The sequence below is a fragment of the Stenella coeruleoalba genome (genome assembly GCF_951394435.1).
Source record: "Stenella coeruleoalba genome assembly, chromosome: 2".
Classification (NCBI taxonomy): Eukaryota; Metazoa; Chordata; class Mammalia; order Artiodactyla; family Delphinidae; genus Stenella; species Stenella coeruleoalba.
The window spans coordinates 153,619,658-153,639,146 of record NC_137147.1 but is presented as its reverse complement, the minus strand read 5'-3'; the positions used below and the strand labels follow the sequence as shown (position 1 = coordinate 153,639,146).

Genomic DNA, 19,489 nt, shown 5'->3' with positions numbered 1-19,489 from the left:
TCACTACTATCAGCAATTAGATGGAAATTCCAATGGTAAATAGACTCAAATTCAAAGTTATTTCAATGTTCCCACAAAGATATAGTTTCTTTAATTATGAAAGGTCAGTGTCATACCCTCCAGGAATACTGGCCAGCTGTGCTAAAGTCTGCTGCTGCCTCTAGAACTTCTCCTCTTGCGACTTCACATCTGGAAACTTCCCTAACGAGATCCAAGCAGTCTTCCGGAAGCTCGGGACGTCGGCTGGTGGCTGATCCCAGGGCAACCACAGCCTCTCACAGAGGAGTCTCACGTTAACCAGCCAACCACTGCTGCATAACACAGACCCTTCTCTGCGTGTGGACACTGTTACTCCCACCACAGAGGAACTCACCGGGCGGCGGGTCTTACGTGGCCGGCGGCGGGTCTTACGTGGCCGGCGACGGTCCGAACGTTCTGCGCAGGCGTGGCCCCGCCCTGTGAACTCCCGCAGAAGGTCTCGCGTGGTCGCACGCTCTCTACTCCGGCAGAGATCCTGAGGAGACTGAAAAGATCCTGAGGAGACTGAAAAGGAGGCCGCTGCTGACGAGGCTGTGACCCAGGAGGCGTCTCAGAGACAATGGGCTGTGCCAGCTCCCAAATTACTGCTTCTCAACCCTGGGTGGCGGGCTGGTCTGAAGGCGTTTGGGTAGGAGCCGCAGCGCGCCACTCGGCACTGGACGGCGGCTCCGGCACTCAGGCCACGCAACGGGCAGAAACAACCACTCACTGGTCTTAAGCTGGCCTTCCACAGACTCATAAACAGAAACTGGAAATAAGGCTGACAGAAAATAAATGGTCCTTTTTAAAAACAGAGCAAGGCCCAGACAGTGGGAGTTTGAGAAGGGAAGGCCTTGAGTGAGGAAAACCTCCCGAGGGGCTAGCCTGAACTGGAAGGGACTGCCAACGCCTGCTATCTTGTCTTCTTTGGCCAAGGACCTTCGACCACACACTGTGGTGTTGTCGACTCCTCATCACCGCAGCTGCTCCGCGGGTTAATACCCCTCGTCAAGTGTGGCTTCTACAACTGGACACGATATTCCAGGTGGGTGACCAGTGTGGAGCAGGGCCTCTTGCTGACCTTGTTCTGTACATTATGTCCAGGTGTATAGCTCGATATCCCTTACAGGAGCTTTCTGAAACTTTTATAAAGATGTCTATGGAAGGGTGATAGTTTCAGAAAGCAGAGTTCAGAAACATAGGACCCTTAGAATGTTAGTGTTAACATTCTTAAACCGGAGAAATTTTCACAGGAAAAGAAATCCCCATAAGAACACTATAATTGTGAATTTGTATCTCCAAAGAGTTTTAGATTGGAAAGTCATCCTAAGGAGGTTCTCTTTTTTTTAAATATTTTTATTGGGGTGTAATTGCTTTACAATGTTGTGTTAGTTTCTGCTTTATAACAAAGTGAATCGGCTATACATATACCCCCATATCTCCTCCCTCTTGCGTCTTCCTCCCACCCTCCCTATCCCACCCCTCCAGGCGATCACAAAGCACCGAGCTGATCTCCCTGTGCTATGCGGCTGCTTCCCACTAGCTGTCTATTTTACATTTGGTAGTGTATATATGTCCATGCCACTCTCTCACTTCGTCCCAGCTTACCTCTCCCCCTCCCCGTGTCCTGCGGAGGTTCTTGTAAAATGTTTATAGTTATCCCAGACATGCCTTGTCTATACAGAATTTCTTGGACTGACTTATGTATTTCCCTATTAGAAATTTACCCGACTCTTCTACCACGGAAAGTCTGGGTTACGCTACTGTGATGGTTTCAGATTGGTCAGTTCCATGGCATTGGGTGAAATTCTCCTGGAATATGCAGCTTTCTTCTATAAAGGGGAAGAATGTGGGTGGAAGTTGGAGTATTGAAAGAGCTCAGAATCAGAGGATGGCCTCTGGGAGTAGCTTCAGGAAGCCTCAGGAATGACTGAGGCTCCAATGAGATGATGGAAGTAAAAGCCACAGACCACAGGTATGGAGTTCTATGAAAATATAAGGAGCACAGTATTGTGAGCAGGCTCTTGTCCAGTGTGGTAGGGCAGGTGCTAAGAAGCTTTGCAGTCTGCTCTGGTTCTTATAATATAGAGCTCCTACCCGGTTTCCCCTTTGCCATATTCTAATCCTAATTGCTACCTTGGACAAGTTGCTTTAACTTTAAGCCATGTTTTTCTTGTTGCTACAGAGATTATTTTACTACTAATGACTGTAACTCCTTCTCCATGTTTCTTCCAACCCCTCCCCTACTCTTATAGATAGTTCTGGAAGTGTGTATCCTAGGCACTGGTAATCATAATCACCTTCCTGTGGCCTCCATGGTGCGAAGTCCAGGACATGTATCTATGGCAGTGCTGTCCTGGGCAGAGTGGAGGAGGGGCTATTTATCGTTAGGTTTTGACCAAATTCCTTGAGTCATAGGCAGTATGGAGTGGCCAGGGCCACCCTGACCTGCACCCCATGCCTTCTTACCCTGCAAGCAGTGGCATGAGATTGGGGGTGGGGTGTAGGGTATGGACACTGTTTCTCTTTTCTCTGGAGGAAGGGTAACCAAGGAAGTTTGAAGTGTCCTTGGATACACTGCCAAGGTCTGCTTCTCCCATAAGCATGGGGCCAGGAGAAGGAACTGGGCTCACTGGGTGACGCCCAGAGGTCAGAGCAGCCCACCACGTCCTCCTTCCTGAGTGAATGTGGTGGTTTCCCTGGGACCCATGTAGGGAGAGTACTTCTGTGATGCCAGTACACTCAGTAGCTTCTAATTAAGCCAAGCCAAACCTTCAATGTAAATCATCCTTGTCCCAGACATTTGCTTTTTACCCAACAAAGTCATCAGATCCTTACCTGAAGTTATGCAAGAAGTGTTTTAAAGGAACCCTGTGAAATGAATTCCTTTTTCCCCTGTTTCCTTCCCTGGCCCCTCGGCAATCCCCATTGTTCAGCAAGGGATTACTGCACAAACCAGGCAACCTCTCTTTCACTCAACAAAGAAATTTAGCGATCTCTGAGGCTGTGTCACCTTGCCAGCAGAAACACTGAATGGCAATAGCGCTGAGAGTCGACACTAATAGCTGACACCAAATTAAACTGCCAGACTCAGTGTGATGTAGCTCTGTCACCTCTTGACACTTCTGATGTGAGTACAGGGGCTTCTGCAGGAAATTCATCAGCTGTAGTTCATGATGCATCATCTTTACATATCTGTCCATCTACATCTGTCAGCAGCGGGCAATCCTCAGATGACTTCAGTGATTGGTATACAGATTGCACTACCTCCAGACATAGTAAACAGGGTTTTAACTCCTAGGGCTCCTTTAGCTCTACCTTCCCTACTGACAAGGCCTGGTTACTGGTGTTGCCATTCGCCTTGTGTTTCAGGTGGTGATTGACAAAGGCTGATTAAGACGGTCTCCTTTCTTTTTTCCTACTAACCAGTATCTCACATTCGTTCCTTCTTTCCAAGTTAGCTATTCTGTGGATGCATATTTTCTTCGATGTGTATTTCTAGAATGTCATCTAAAAACATGTATTTGCTCATTAATGGTTTCATTTGCCATTGCCCTGATGGGGAAAATTATGTTTAGTACAGGCTCATCTTGATAATCAAACTTGTTTGCTTCCCAGTGGAAAATGTCTTTGATTTTTCTGTGCCTTCCTGGCAGATCATTTTAGTATAGTAATAGCTGCTAATGTGCCAAGATCAGCGACTTGCTGATTTAAAAAATATTTTTAGACCCTTAAAATTCTCAGTGGTTATTACCACCTTAGGTATTTATTTCACACGTTTGTTTACATCTTCAAGTTTCTACACACTCTGAGGAGTAAGTTAAGTTGCTTTTCAGGGGGTGCAAATGTGTTTTTTCCTTTGCATGTCTTCCTAATATGATTCTGGAAAGAATAATCTCAAATATATAAATAGTGGTGAGGACATGGGAGTCTCCAGCTTTTGGTATCATAGTACAAGCTGTATTTAAAAAAACTTTTTTTGGGGGGATTCATTGCAACGATACTACTCTCCATATGCATTTCTCCAGAATAAAGACTACAGTTTTTCACAAACCACATGTGAGTGTTTATTTTTTGTTTTAAGGAAAATGAGCTTTTCAGTGGTAAGGACGATGCTTTCTTGTTTTAATTCATTGATAATAGAGCATTTGCTATCATTGCCATAGTGACTGGGAAACGCTGTCCCATGCTGGCTCATGAGGGCCATTCTTAGGCCAAGAGTAGTGCTGTCCCTCAGGTTGTAAGATTCATCTGGTAGTTGCTCTTACTTGGGACGCCTAGTCACTTCCTTCGATTTTGGGCCACTGATGAGGTTCATAGTGTGTTTGAAGACACCCCTGCGAGGACATCTCTGGTGGCAGTGGTCAGTTGTGAGACCTTCTTGAGGGTGGTAGGGGTGTGAGAGTGTAGCAGGGGGTACGCCCAGTGCACTAACTAGAGGTGGTGATCCATCCAGAATGGACTTTCTAAGGCAGGTGAAATTCCTGTTTAAATTTCTTGAAATAGTCTGAATTTAGCTTTAAAATAATCTGGGGATGGGTGAGTAGAGGTGTTGATGGCAAGTAGAGATGAAATAAGATTTACCAGGAATTTATAGTGTTGAAGCTGGGTGATGAATATATGGGGTTCATTAAACTATTCTCTCTGCTTTTGTATATGTTTTAAAATCCCTACAATACAAAGTTAAAAAATGATATTCAGTTTCTTGAAGTGGTAGGTTATGACTCTGTAAACTGAAATTACATTGATTTGATTGTTGTTAATGATCTTGCATTGTTTAATAGATGAATCCATATCAAGCATCTTTAATCCTAATTTTACATTGATCTCAAAAAGGATTCAATGTGGACTGTATTTTCTTAGTTCCTTTTGGACTTCTCTCTTTTCACAAAACCACTGGTTTTGGTGTCAGCCTTAAGCGTAGGTCAGCTCCTAAGGTCACTGCCTAAGGGAAGCCTGACATTTGATATACTTACCTAGGGTATTGCCTGGTACTTCAAGAAAATAAGGATCCCCCTCCACATCCCTTCACCCTAGAGTTCTCCTGACAATTGTGACTATGGAGAAGGGGCATTCTGAGAGCAGAGAGGGGGAGGCAGTGCTCACAAGACTGTATCCACGTGAATCACGTTTTTATACCTAGGTCACCCCATTTGAGTTTTATTCCTGTTCTTCAAAGTGCTGTCTTGATTCAGAATGCAAGACACTGTTACTTTTAATAAGGCTGGTCTTTACATCAAGGAGGATCATGTCATGTAAGGTTTATGGCATAACAGTAAGATTAAATATCTCACACAGTCCAAATTTCACATGGGTTTCATGAATGAATGAATTTTAAGGAGAGCATGCTTAGGATGAATTCACAGAACACAGTTCTTGACTAATACACAAGACTATATTCTAATACAGCCCAAAGCAGGAATATATTCCTGCTTACTCAGAACCATTGTGGTAAGGTCAAGTCCCAGTATATCGAGCCAGCCTGAGAGAAAACAGCAAATGAAGTGGTGGGAAAGAATGCTTTGAATCTAACTTATAAGTCCTATCTTAAACATATTTGGATAGAAGGTACTTAGGACATTTTTGTAAAATGATAGATATCTCAGCAATAAGACAGCTGTGAGAATCCAGTTTATATGATTTGAGATTGCTCTGCTTAAATATACATTTGATATGCTTATGAAACATGGAGTTATTGGAATAAGGCACAGGGTAAAAACAAATTCAGACTGGCTACTTAAGGCTATGTTTCAGAGGCTGTGACTTGAAGTGGCTGAGGTAAACAGCTCACTCAGCTGGGGATTATAATGGGAGTGCTGACAACCCTCACTAATTAGGATGCTCTCAGGCAGCTTTGTAATAGCTGTGGGGAGCAGCTATCAGTAAACAGTGTTATATTCGGGGGGTCATTGCATCGGGTGTCTCTCTGCACAGCAGAGACTTCACTTGCCTTGCTTCTAGCAGTCATCTTGCTTCCAGCTCTTTCTTTAACACCCCAAGGATCTCATGCCCTTCTCCAAGAGACACAAAGGATTCTGAGCTTACTAGCAGTCTCCTCCCCGGGCAGAGGGTGAAAGATGACACGTGCAAACACACAAACTAATTATAACCCTGTTTAGTTCCTGTGGGTGAATCTATCTGTTCATCCCCTTTGCCCTTTCCCACATTTAATTCCTGTTTGGTGCAGAGGGAAGGATTATTTCTGGAAACCATCCTTTCCCCTCCAATTCTCCCCCCAGTTGCCAAACACAGGCAGTCATCCTGTGGTAATTAACAATCTCATCATGAGGAGTACATTTTATGGTACTCTTCGTCAGGTAAATTCTAAATTAGCTCAATTAAATCGGGTCATAAGACACAATGCTGCCATGTCTATTAGCTCCTGGACCTCTGCCAATACACCACACTATTTCGGGAGCTGGGCTTCTGGCAAAAGGAATCATTACCCAGAGATTATGGGCAGGAAGGGTGGTGTGGGGGCACCCAGTAATGGTGGCTTTCTCTCATTCTGGCTTCACTCTCAAGTTCTGGGGTGATAAATGAAGGGTTAGAGCGACTGACTGGGGGCAGGGTAGGGTATGGGGATGCTGAGGGAGTGCTGAGGGACCTATCACTGAGGTCACTGTCCCTGCCATCACCTGGGATTTCTGGGGAAAGGCTGCTGCCAGGTTCACTCTTGGTTTCCCAATGGCCCTGAAGAGGATGGAAGGGCATCTCAGACACTGCAAAGAGTGGTTTGACCTCCCGAGGCCATGCTCTCAGAATGAGATTGAGTGGAGAAAGACTGGGGGCTCCAGGCCCTTCTTGGGCAGAACATCTGGATGACTTTGAGCAAGTCACTTTCTCCCTTCTTGTTCTGTTTCTTCACCTACTGATTGAAGAGGTTGGGCAGTAGGACCCCTGAAGTCCTTCCTGTCTCAAACATCTTGTGACTCTGACATTCTCTGCAAACCAGTGGAGTTGACCTGGGATGTTTTCCTGACTCTCTAGAGACAGCTGTGGGCTCTGTGGGCGCAGGCTGGTGCCCTCCTTTGGGTGGTGTTTAAAGCATGGCTGCCTCTGGTTCTGAAAATACATCTTTCTAAGATTTTTCTGGCTACTTTTGATGTTCTGAACCTGCAGGGAGCAAGGAATTCAGCACAGAATAACCCACTGTGTACTAAATGCCAAGAGAGGAACATTTAACTTCAAAAAGATATGCAAACAAGCATGTTTTTTTAAAGGACCTACAGTGTGCCACAGCAGTTTTCCTGGAGTATGTGTGTGTGTACTGTGGGGAGGGGTACAGGATAGATTACTGCCATGAACAAAATACTCTGCCCTTAAGTAGTTTGCAATATAATGGAGATCAAAGTGGGCTAGCTGCCAGTTTTGTGCTAGAAATTCTACCTTGAACTACCAGAAAACCTCCACAGGCATTGCTGCCTCCACCACCCCAAACTACATGTCTCTGCCACTCCTTTCTCCAGGAGCAAGGGACATCCCATCAGCCTGTCATCAGCACTGCATACTTTCCCCAAACAGTGTCATCTTTGTGTGCCTGATTGGTAGAGCCTAAACCTCAGGCCTGTGTCCTAGCTGCAAGGGAGGCTGGGCATTTGTGTTCTACTTTGGGGAGGTTGGATTCACAATGTGGGGATTTTCCCCAGACACAGGAAGTTGATTCAAAAGCTAATGGGCCCTGTGAAAGTGGCAGATGTCACTACTCCATCCCAGCCAACTTCCTGCTTCCAAGTATATGAAGGAGTGACATGTGGGCAAGAAAAGACCAGAGGAAACTTTTATCAAGAAGCTCTGTAGCAGATGTGGTGGGTGTGCCACCCATATCCATTGGAATTTACCATATTAAGGTGCTCTGTTGCTTCCAGCTGCCAGCATCTGAATCTCTTCGCCCAGGATGGGAGTGCTGGGGGAATTAACACAGTTAATTGAATTAACTGTCAATCAATCACTGAGCTCAGCTCCCTTGCCCCTTGGGTGGGATAACCCAGTGGCTCTTGTTTTACACAATGTCCCAGAGTTTCTCCCTGGGAATAAGCCCCAGTTGTCCACAGTGTAGGTGGCTTGCTATCTGACCCTTTATTGCTTCCTTCCCTGCCAGGTCTCACTTTGTCACTTGCCTACAGGTGTTTCCTGTGCCTCACAAGTATACACCCTGTGCCTGATTTGGGGTCTGCCTCAAGGGGATCCCATGCTAAGGTGACCTTTTTTGCCCTAGGTGTTCTAACATTCTGAGTTAATTCTTTACAGTGTTTAATGAGGAAAGTGAGGCTCGGTTACCAGCCTGACTTTCATAGACGACTTCCTCGCTCACTGACCGTGAAGTCTGTCGTGGAGTAGGCTGCTCCAGGGCAGGGCTATACCTTCAGGTCTTCAGGCTTGGCCGCAAGAGCCCTCACAGCTTCTCCCTGCTGCCCCCGGCAATAGTTCAGCTGACAGAAAATCACTCGTAGGTCCGTCCTCTGTACAAATTGCTGCTAAAACACTTTAAAAGAGTTCATCTCACTTCTCTCAGAGCTCTTCTCTGTTCCTTTCCAGGTGGCAGAAGACAAAAGAGACGAGATAAAGCAGAACAATTTTGAGCCCTTACAATGCCAAAAAATATAGGCTCTCTGCCTCTTAAGACTAGATTCTCTTTCAACAGAGGGAGGTAATTTCCACTTTGCTCTACAAGAATAAATAAAGCAATCACCATTCTGTCAGTTTTCTAGCTTGGCATTCTTTCAGCTGATTTTATATCCAGCAGTGCGGCTGTCGACAGAGCCTTAGCTAGGCTGAGCTGCAAACCTTTCCAACATACCTCCATAGGAACACTGGAAACTCTTTTCCGAGAGCCCCTGCATATGATAAAAATCAGAAAATGTGTACATAGCTTTTGAACACGGAATGGAACAGAGTTTCAGGACCCCTTCAAAGCATGCTTTTATAAAGTATCTTGCACACATGGAGAAAGAAATCCCTTTTCTAAAGCTGCTTTCCACGGGCCCTCTCTCTCCTGGCTCAAGCTGCTGACCGGCCCTTCCACCCCTCTGTGTGTGTATGGGCTTCCCATGCTCCTGCCCCTTTGCTTTTTCCAGATATAAAAGTCAAACACTCCTACTGCTGTTCCTTTTCTCTGAAAACACTTGATCCGTGAGTTTTACAAACACTCTGTTTTCAAGTTGTGGAAAATGGAGGCACAGAAGAGAGAAGTGATGCCTTTAGAGTTATTCATGGTGCGGAGGGAAGGAGAGCTGCCTTAGAAAATGCTCCCTTAGGAACCAGACAGAAAGGCTTTCATGCCACTTAGTGTTTGAAAAGAACCACTAGAAGGGGCCAGTGTGGAGGGCGCTTGAGGAAGAATTTGACAAATACTGCAGAGTATAAGGTTTTGTTTTTTCCTTTCTGCAAATTATTTTTCAGAAAATAAGGAGTTTTCTTATAGCTCTTTAGTCAATACCAAATTTCTGTTGAACACCTACTATGTGCTAGACAATGCTCTAAACCAGGGGTCAGCAAACTTTTTCTGTAAAGGGCCAGATAGTAAATATTTTAGGCTTTGCAAGTTATACAGTCTCTGTCACAACTGTTCAGTTCTGCTGTTACAGAGCAATACCAGCCATAGACAATACACAAATTAATAGGCCTGATGGTGTTCCAATAAAACTGTTTGTAAAACCTGTGTTCACAGATTTGGCCCATAGGCCATATTTGCTGATCCCTGCTCTAGGCACTGGGGATACAGTAGTTCAGAAAACAGTATCCTTGACTTCAAAGAATCTACATTCTGATATAAATTCTACTTTAAAATCTAAATCTTCACCAACAGGCATTTGTGGTTTGGGCTAAGCATTCAGCTACAGTATCATACCCGGATTCAAAACAGGCCTAGAGGGAAGTGAAGATGGCCTGCCCTAGGAATTTGTGTGAAGTGACCCAAAAGGTGGCTCTAAAAAGATGTCAAACATGCTTATGATGAGTTTTATTAAAATTACTTCATGTAACGTGAGATTGGCAAAGAAGAAATATTTGTAAATTGGTAATTCTAGATTGATTCTGTGGCTATTATTTAAATATGTATGTGAATGAAATTAAAATACTAGCTTTCTCTAAGTAGAAATTTGACTATTTAATTCGCATTCTGGAAATCGTATATTCAAGTTGGCTAAAATACTTTTTGGGGACCGTCTATTTGCGGAAATGGGAGATGCCTTCTATTTCATCTCCTGAGTTACCATCCTCTTCTCATTCCTTTTTTTTCTGTTCAGTTTTTATTTCATAGTCATAAAGTTAATTTTGCAATCCAGCTAAGCTTGGAGAGGGATGAGGAAAATATCGAACCCAAAGAACTGCAGTGGGAGCACAAAGATTATAGGGTATTTCGAGCAGATGGGGGTGAAGGGGTGCTCTCCTGAGCAGAAAGAATGGTCTGGTGGTTAAGATAAAACACAAGTCAAATTTATTAGATTTGTCCACAGTCAGCAGTGGTGATCTTCTTGCTGGTCTTGCCATTCCTGGACCCAAAGCACTCCATGGCTTCCACAATATTCATTCCCTCTTTCACCTTGCCAAAGACCACAGGTTTGCCATCCAACCATTCAGTCTTGGCAGTGCAGATGAAAAACTGGGAACAGCTTGTGTTGGTTCCAGCATTTGCCATGGAAAAGATGCCAGGACCCATATGCTTCAGGATGAAACTCTTATCAAACTTCTCCCCATAGATGGACTTGCCACCAATGCCATTATGGTGTGTGAAGTCACAACCCTGGCACATAAATCCTGGAATTACAGTATTCTGTGAAAACAGGAACCTTTATAAACACATCCTTTCTCCCCAGTGCTCAGAGCACGGAAATTTTCTGCTATCTTTGGAACTTTGTCTGCGAACAGCTTGAAGGAGACACAGTCCAAGGGCTCACCATCGATGGCAATGTCGAAGAACACGGTGGGTTGACCATGGCTGGACAGTGGGAGAGGCTCCAGGCGGCAGCATCTGCAAGGCCCTCTTCTCATTCCTTGATCCAGCTTTCTCCCTGCTTCTACTCTTGCTCCCATACCCCCCCACATTCCACTCTCTATAAACCTGTCGGAGTGGTTATTTTAACATAGAGATCAGATCATGTGCCTTTCCTGCTTAGGACCCTCAAATGGCTTCCCCCCACATTTGGAATACTATCCAAAGTCCTTCTCCTGGCCCACCAAGGCCATCAAACCCTGGCACTCACCTCCCTTTCCCGCCGGTTTCCCACCTTTCTCTCCTCCCTTACTCTGATCCTGCCTCACTCACCTCCTTGCTGGTCTTTGACTCAAGGCCTTATTTTGCCCTCTTTCTGCATGATGCTTCCTCAAGTCTCCATGTGACTGGCTCCCTCACTTCATGCAGGTCTCTACTTGATCGTCTCCTCAGGGCGATCCCCAACTGCCCTATCTAAAGAGACCCCTAGGCACTCTCTGTCTCCTTGATCTGCTTCTTTCTTTTCATAGCACTCATTATTCTCTGCCTTTGTTATGTGCATTATTTGCATATTTGCCAGTCTCCCTCACTGGAATGCAAGCTCCATGAGGGCTTTGTCCTTCTTTTTTTTTAAATGCTGAATTCTCAGTGCCCTAGAATAGTGCCTTGCATATAGTAGACAGTCAATAAATATTGAATAAATGAATAAATAAGTGAATAACTATATGCTATCTATTGAGTACCAGTTATGGACCAGGTATTATTCCTGCTTCTTCAATGTATATTGTTATGTAACTTCTTTTGCATATGTTAGTTCATGTGTGATATAGAATGAATAGATCCCACTTTAGTGCAAGTAGATTATAAATGTCATTTGAGGGTATAAAATCAATTAAAAGAAAATAGAACTTTTATTTGCCTTGTGAGTCTACGTAACTGAGGCATAGACTTTGTTTTATCTTTGGTTAAGTCCCCCCTTTCTCGGTATTCCAGGGCTGATCAACCTCTTTCTCTCTTCCCTGAGGGTAATAAGAAAATGTATGAGTTCTCCCCATGCTTTTTGCATTTTATGTGCAGACTTCTTTTTCAGTTCTCTCTGTAGAATTGGGATTCCCTTAATACATTTTTTTCAGGGATTTGCCATCGGTTTGGACGCCCAGGACAGGGCAATTAATTCCACAGTGACTAAGCCCAAAGCCCTAGTATGACCCCTCCTTTGACATAGAGAACCCTTTGGATTGTCAACCTGTGTTTCTTAAGCTAATGTTTCCCTCAATGTTTGCTACTACTTTTTGCTTTAAGACTCAGACATGTGGCCTGAATTCACTGACTTATTTTATTTCAAAATTTCATTTGGTGTCTATATTGAAGTGTGCTGATCTGGAGCACCTGATCAAAAGGTGGGACCTTAGCTACGAGCTATGACAGTCACAGAGCTCAAAACTGGCAGATAATTTCTTCTTTATATTGAAGAATTATTGGCTGGTGGCCGAGTCCCTTTACAGAGAAGGTTGTGTATGGTACGGTGACCTCTTCATTTGATGCTCCCTTTCCTCTGTCCCTGTGCTCACTTCATCCTTCATCCAGTTCATCCCATTAGCAGCTCTTCCCATCTCACCATCGACCTTTGCCTCCTCCACATGTTCACTTTTTTTTTAAAATTAATTTTTATTGGAGTATAGTTGCTTTACAATGTTGTGTTAGTTTCTACTGTGCAGCAAAATGAATCAGCTATACATATACATATATCTCCTCGTCTTAGGATTTCCTTCCCATTTAGGTCACCACAGTGCATTGAGTAGAGTTCCCTGTGCTATACAGTATGTTCTCATTAGTTGTCTATTTTATACATAGTATCAATAGTGTATATGTGTCAATCCCAATCTCCCAGTTCCTCCCACCACCCCCCTTCCCCCTTGGTATCCGTACATTTGTTCTCTATGTCTGTGTCTCTATTTCTGCTTTTCAAATAAGATCATATATACCGTTTTTCTAGATTCCATATATATACGTTAATATATGATATTTGTTTTTCTCTTTTTGACTTACTTCACTCTGTATGATACTCTCTAGGTCCATTCATGTCTCTACAAATGACCCAATTTCATTCCCTTTTATGGCTGAGTAATATTCCATTGTATATATGTGCCACATCTTCTTTGTCCATTCATCTGTCGATGGACACTTAGGTTGCTTCCATGTCCTGGCTATTGTAAATAGAGCTGCAATGATCCACGTGTTCACTTTGAATGATCACATGGCCTCTCCGTTGTCTTCTCCTTTCCAGGCATTGTTTTCTCACCGTTAGGCTCATTCAGTTATTTCATGTTGATGCTCCCATCTTCCAAATGATGCCTCATGCTCTTCATGTGAGTCCAGCAGTAATCTTGATGATGATTCCCAAGTCCATGAGGGATTTCTTTCACACCATGAACCAGGCCACATTCTAACTCTATGGCTTCCTTTTTTCATACCTCTTTGAAAGCTTGCTTTCTGAGAAGCATGTCGTTTTGAACTCGTTCATTCCTCCTCTAATGTGGGCTTCAATTATTTGGAATCTCCAGTACAATTTCTTTTTTAGGTACTCTCAGTAAGTATCCTGCAAGTAAGTTTACTTGCTCTTTGCACACAGATGCCACTAGGATTTAACTCCTAGAAAAATGTGTTCCTGGGATGAAGCAAACCTCCCCCACACCATGATATCCTGCTTGTCTCTGGCTTTTGCTAAGATTTGCCAAAGGAATACTTATGCCTCTGTGTCCTCATCAAGATAAGGTGGTTTGGACATCGGAGATACAACTTTTTGAATTTTAATGCTGACTTGGTCATTGCCATTCTCTGCAGTTTTTGAGAGGTAGTGCTTTTTGGGGCTGAATTAACCTTCTCGGTAAACGAGCCATTAGAAAGGGCTAAGTTTGCTAAATGAGTACTCTTTCTTTTTAATTTGACAGACTTTCCTTAGAGTTTGTTTTAAAAATTATGAATATTGTAGCAATGTTTTCCTTAGATTTATCATGAAATGGTAAATGCTTGCAAAAATTTTTGGGACATCATGCAGAAATGTATAAAGATGCAGCACTAAAAACAGAACAACAAAAACAATTCAATCATAATTTCACCACCAAGAGGCAGACACTGTTAACATTTTGGCATTTTTTTCTTTCATCATTTTTCTAATTTGATGACATGGTTCAGTGCAACTCTTTCTACTAAAAGTTAGCAACCCACAAATGATATGATACTAAGCATAAACCTTGAAAGATTTGCCATTGCCTACCACTTTATTTTTATAATTTATTTATTAAATGATAATGCATTTTATGTTTTAAAAGTATTTATTTATTTATTTGGTTGTGCCGTGTCTTAGTTGTGGCAGGCGGGCTCCTTAGTTGTGGCTCCAGGGCTCCTTAGTTGTGGCTCGCTGGCTCCTTAGATGCGGCACATGGGCTCCTTAGTTGTGGCATGTGAACTCTTAGTTGAAGCATGCATGTGGGATCTAGTTCCCTGACCAGGGATCAAACCCGGGCCCCCTGCATTGGGACCATGGAGTCTTATCCACTGCACCACCAGGGAAGTCCCTTGCCTATCACTTTAAATACACATTTTAATTCAAATCACTTCCCTTGTAGTTGGAGTAGATATCAGTGCTGGAAGGGATCTTACTCACTTTCCAGTCGGACTGCTCCTAATTGATGCTCCTAAACTATCTCCCATAGTTTTCCTAGAAAGTGCCAGAAAGTTTCTGTTTGCTGGCCTCCGACCAATGCTCTGTATTCTTTCTCCTGGAATGAGTTTCCCCATTGCCTGTAGGTTTAAATGATTCCTTCTTTCACGTGCCTTTCCTAAAGCCTTATTTAATCCCTTTGTGTAGATATTTTTGGTTTATTCTTTCATCCATTCATTCATTCATTTCAGTAGGACAGTACTCTGAACCTAGAATACAATGTTTGTGAAAGCTTGATGGTGAGTGAAATTTTCTGTTTTAAAGATAATAGCAGTTTTCTGTTTTTCAGAGGTAGAGATTTTATATTATGGAAGACAGGAAGACTGTACTCTTTCTTTTTCTTTTGGTCTGGGGACTCTGACATTTTACTATGCCTTCGGTAATGCAAAGGTAAAGTGCAGATCCTGCTTGGAAAGGACAAGTGGAGCAGTGATGGCTCACACCAGGTTTTATGGGTCTTCCTTGTTGTAACTGCCCTCTGGTACCCCCAAGCCTTCGGTAAAACTCTGCTGAACAAGACAGTTTGCCTAAGACCATGTGTTGGGAAATTAAAGGAGCGTCAGTGACCTCACTTAGGAAGAATTGTCATTGAGGGTACTCAGGTGGCCTGGAGAAGCTGGCCATGCCGAGCAGTGACCCACAGAGAAGCCTAGAGTATTATTCCAAATCTGTATGTGACAAGTGACAGCCAGATGACCCCTGTGATACAAATATATGCCTCAGACCTACATTCCCCCACATCTCGAAATACATGGGTAGGGAAACCAGGGTAAAGACTGGACTTTGTAGAAAGCAGGATAAAGAAGAACAAGGAGGTTACACCATTGAAACAAGGAGACAAAAGGAAAGGGCATTTCCAGGATGAGAGAATGAAGACTGCTTGTATTCAGTAAGTATTTGTTGAGCACCTGCTGTGTGTTGGCACTGTGCATTGGCACTGGGAATGCAAAGATGTCTAAGACACAGTTTCTGTTCTGATAAAACTCACAGTAACATTCAGTGAATTATCTTGCTGGTAACATGAAAATACAATACAACAGGGCAAATGTAATAAAGGTATGTACATGACACCACTTGACTATGAAGGATGGGACATCTGACTGCCTAAGAGGGTGGGAAGGCTCAGGAAAAGTTCAAGGAGGTGGTGAGGTTTAAGCTGAGTCTTAAAGGATGAACAGGAGCTTAGACAAGATGGTGAAATAAACTTCAGGCAAAGGGAAGAACATGAGCTTATATTGAGGTATGAAAGAGCATGGTTTTGCGGGGAGGTGCAGTAGTTTAGTAGAGAGGAAAGTAGAAAGCCTGGTTGGAGTGGGGAATTAGGGACAGGGGACAGGTGGGAGGAGTGTCTAGAGCAGTAGGCAAGAGCTTATATGATACACTAAGGTCTTTGCCTTATATGTACCTAATGAAGTATAAACTTAAAAAATGTATGCCAGGGAGTTACTTGAGCTACGATGCCTTTAAAAAGAAATTATTCTGTGCCAATATGAAGGACATCTTAGAATCCCTAGAAACAGAGCCTGAGATGGGGATTCTTGTATAAGTGATTTATTGAAGTGGGCTCTCAGGGGAAAATACTTTAAGGCAGTGAGGGAAGTGGGATGGGGCAGGGGAAGAAGCTGGTCAAAAATGTGGTTTCAGGAAGAATCTGGACTCAGCTTGATCTCATGGGGAGCTCTGGAGCATGAACTGCACCTCAGAGGTTGTCCTGCCACTTCCAAGGGGAGGATGGCATCCCAGGCATCTCCAGATAAAGACGGTTCCATCAGCTGTTGATACTCTTTTAGAAAAGGGCATGAGTGTGAGTTGCTACCAGTCCAAACCTACAGCATCTGAGGGATGAGTGTATCAGTGTTAGGGGACCTGAGTGGAGTTCCAAAAGCAATGGCCAAATGGGATGGATCAGAGGATCATCCTGCTGGAAGTGGAGGAAAAATTGGGAGTTTTCAGGGGAAGTGTGAGATGTAACAGAGAGAGAGAAAGGAGTGGATTTAAGAGATATCCTTGAGGTAGAACTGATGGAATTTGGTGACCAATTAATGTGATGGTAGTTGAAGAGAACAGGTTCCAGGGGCCATCTTAGTTTGGGGCTTAGGTGACTGGGTGCCTATTGTCTGGGTACTAATCTCTCATTTAGTGGTCCAGGTGAGGGGTAGATTTGAGAGTAATGATGTTGAGTTTGGATTTGCTCTAATCGAATTAGGGTTTCTTGCCAGATATGCAGGGAGTAATGATTAGTGGACAAGTGGAAATCCATTGCTGTAACTTAGGACGGGGAACTGAGCTAGAGATTTTTAGACATCATCAGGGGTGAGTTTGGCAGTCCAAGCTGAGGGGTAGATGAGATTGCCAAAGGAAAGAAAGACAAAACAGATAATGTCATAGAAAGCTCTGCAGTGCTTTGGACCCAACCTGCTCATTCTAGTCCCAGACCCAGTTTCATCGATGAAGAATTAATGGACTGAAAATGACAATGATTGTTCTTGAAATTTTGATTTGGAAGTTCCTTGGATAGTGAGAGATATCAGTAGACCATTGTTTTCCTCTTTCGCCTCCCAGCCTGAGGTTTCAGCCAGGAGTCTGAGTGTCAGGCCCCTGACCTGAGACCTTATCTGTCCCTTCCTCTTAAGGCTGGTTGTGTGGGATTCCAAAAGGTGTGTGCATGTTTCTTCATGAACCTCCTTTCTCTACACATTTCTGGGTGGGTCTGAGAGGGGTGCACCCAAGCAGATCTTTATAAAGGGTGGAGTTATACTTTTACCCATACAGCCCTACATACCCCAGCCTTGGAGATAACAGGGTAGGAGAAATTTCTTCTACTGTCACCAGCCGTTGTAGTCTCCAACCTTATGGATTCCCAGAGTATTTTGGGGTGCCACCAGGCTGTCCCTTGGTAAATCAGATAGGTAAGGCAAAAACATTTGGGCCTCAAGTTTTTGATTTGCCAAGTAAATATGGAAATAGTGTTAGGATAAGGCTCTGTCAATTCTACACATTTGGGCAATGGAAAGACAGAGTTCCATTGACTCAAAACTTTTGCCTTCTTTTTTCTAGTGTACCAGACAGCCCTACTGATTGTACACCTGAGGAATACTATTGCCTTTAATTTCTAATGGGTTAACTAATACTCCTAGAGAATGTGATGGAGAAACATACACTCTGGGTATGTTCAGTGTTACACGGCTCCACCTCAGGCAGCTGACAGATGGTGATTTATACCATAAAATATTGACATATTCTGATGAAGTACCCTGTTATTGAGACATTTTGGCAGACCTAGTATTTCCATCTCTGTGTAACAGGAACATTTTCACTGACGTTTTTAAGTTATACTGCTCTATTGTGAAAAATGGCATTTTTCATTTCTGTTGAGGTATAATTTACATAGAAGAAAATTTGTTAATTCTATGTGTACAGTTTGGTGAATCTCCCTCACATCAAGACACAGAACAGCTCCATTACCCTAAAAAGTTATATCCTGCCTCTTTGCAGTCAGTTCTCTCCCCTGATCTCGTCTCAGGCAACCACTGATCTGCTTCTGTCACTATAATTTCACCTTTTCTAGAATTTAAAAATGGCAAATATAAGGGAAAAAATGACTCTGTTAACTTATGTGAAATATCAGCATGCCTAATCTTAAGAAAATCTGCAGATATACAGGATTTTATACTCATATGGATTATGTCTTTTAGAAAGTAAGCAAAGAGAGAATGGTGTATTGAATAGATGTGGCCTTTGGTCAGCAGGTTTGGAGCAGGTTCTTCCTATACTCCTGAAGTCAGGTAGAGAATTTTGTTTACTATCAGGATAATTCAGATAAAAAGCATCCAGGTCATTTGTGTTGCAGTAATTTTTTTTTTTTAATCTGGAGATTCTGGCTGATTAGCCTTCTTCACTTAATGAAGGTTGTGTAATAACTTGTCTTATGGGGTCCTGGGATAGAGAGGGTTATTATTAACCAAACACATACACTGGGGATGGAAATTCAGTCGGTTCCTAACTTCCATCTCTCGAGTTGGAATAACTCTTAGGAATAGCTGCCTGGGTTGCATGGCATGGTGGCCACAGGATTCCTCTTCCTTCCTCATTCACCTGCCCCCTCAGCACACAGTTGACTGGAGTCATCTCTCACCTTATTCCCACCATTCCTGGGTCTCCTGTTCTCCAGGGTGTGAATGGCAGGATGGGTGGGAAGAAGGAAAGGGTAATGAGAAGGTGGCTCTCTTGCCACTCCTCCACTGCTGGGGCTGGTTGTTTTGGGGTTTATCCCTTCTCCTTGAAGTTTCCTCCACATCAGGTCCCACTGGGTTTTCACTCCATGGCCTCCACCTGAACCCCAGGCTGAACTTCTGTGATGATGAAATACATAGGAAAGTTTAGATCTTGACAATACCCCAACCTTTTGATTGTATCTTTGTCTGGACCTATCTGGACCAGAGAGATATGTTTGTGTGGACTTGGCCGGGAAGGGTAGGGAGGAGCAAAAGAAATGGATTTACTTATGTATTTTGAGCTAGGCTTGGCTCTGTGCTTTAATGTGATATCTCTAAGTACGTAACTGATATTTATTGAACAGCAAGTATTGCCCTGGGCTTCATTGCCCTTTTATGGATGAGGAAGCTGAGGCTCAGAAAAGTTGACTTACCTGAAGTCTCACAGCTGGTAAATGATGTCTGTTTTCTACCTCTTTTAGGGGAGAGACCGTGTTTGGAATTTGTAGGTGGTAACGATGGAAAAGGCCACTCTTTGGAGTCCAAAGAATTACAGAAAGAGGGTGAACAGGCTGTTTGCCTGGGAGTTGGTGTGAACCC

The 19,489-nt window shown here is 43.5% G+C and overlaps 2 protein-coding genes across 3 annotated transcripts in view; one reads left to right on the top strand and one right to left on the bottom strand.

The window, feature by feature from the left end:
- Positions 1-494: 494 nt before the first annotated feature.
- LOC307181738 (uncharacterized protein) overlaps positions 495-19,489 on the top strand; it is an 817,010-nt gene continuing 798,015 nt past the window's right edge. For both annotated transcript variants that reach the window (XM_079912525.1, XM_079912522.1), the window contains exon 1: positions 495-1,063. The gene's annotated coding sequence lies outside the window, so the exon portion shown is untranslated. The remainder of the gene's footprint in view (positions 1,064-19,489) is intronic.
- On the bottom strand, positions 9,896-10,875 carry LOC307181739 (peptidyl-prolyl cis-trans isomerase A-like). The gene has a single exon (XM_079912530.1). The coding sequence runs from the start codon at positions 10,769-10,771 to the stop codon at positions 10,460-10,462; it is 312 nt and encodes a 103-aa protein (XP_079768656.1). The 5' UTR covers positions 10,772-10,875; the 3' UTR covers positions 9,896-10,459.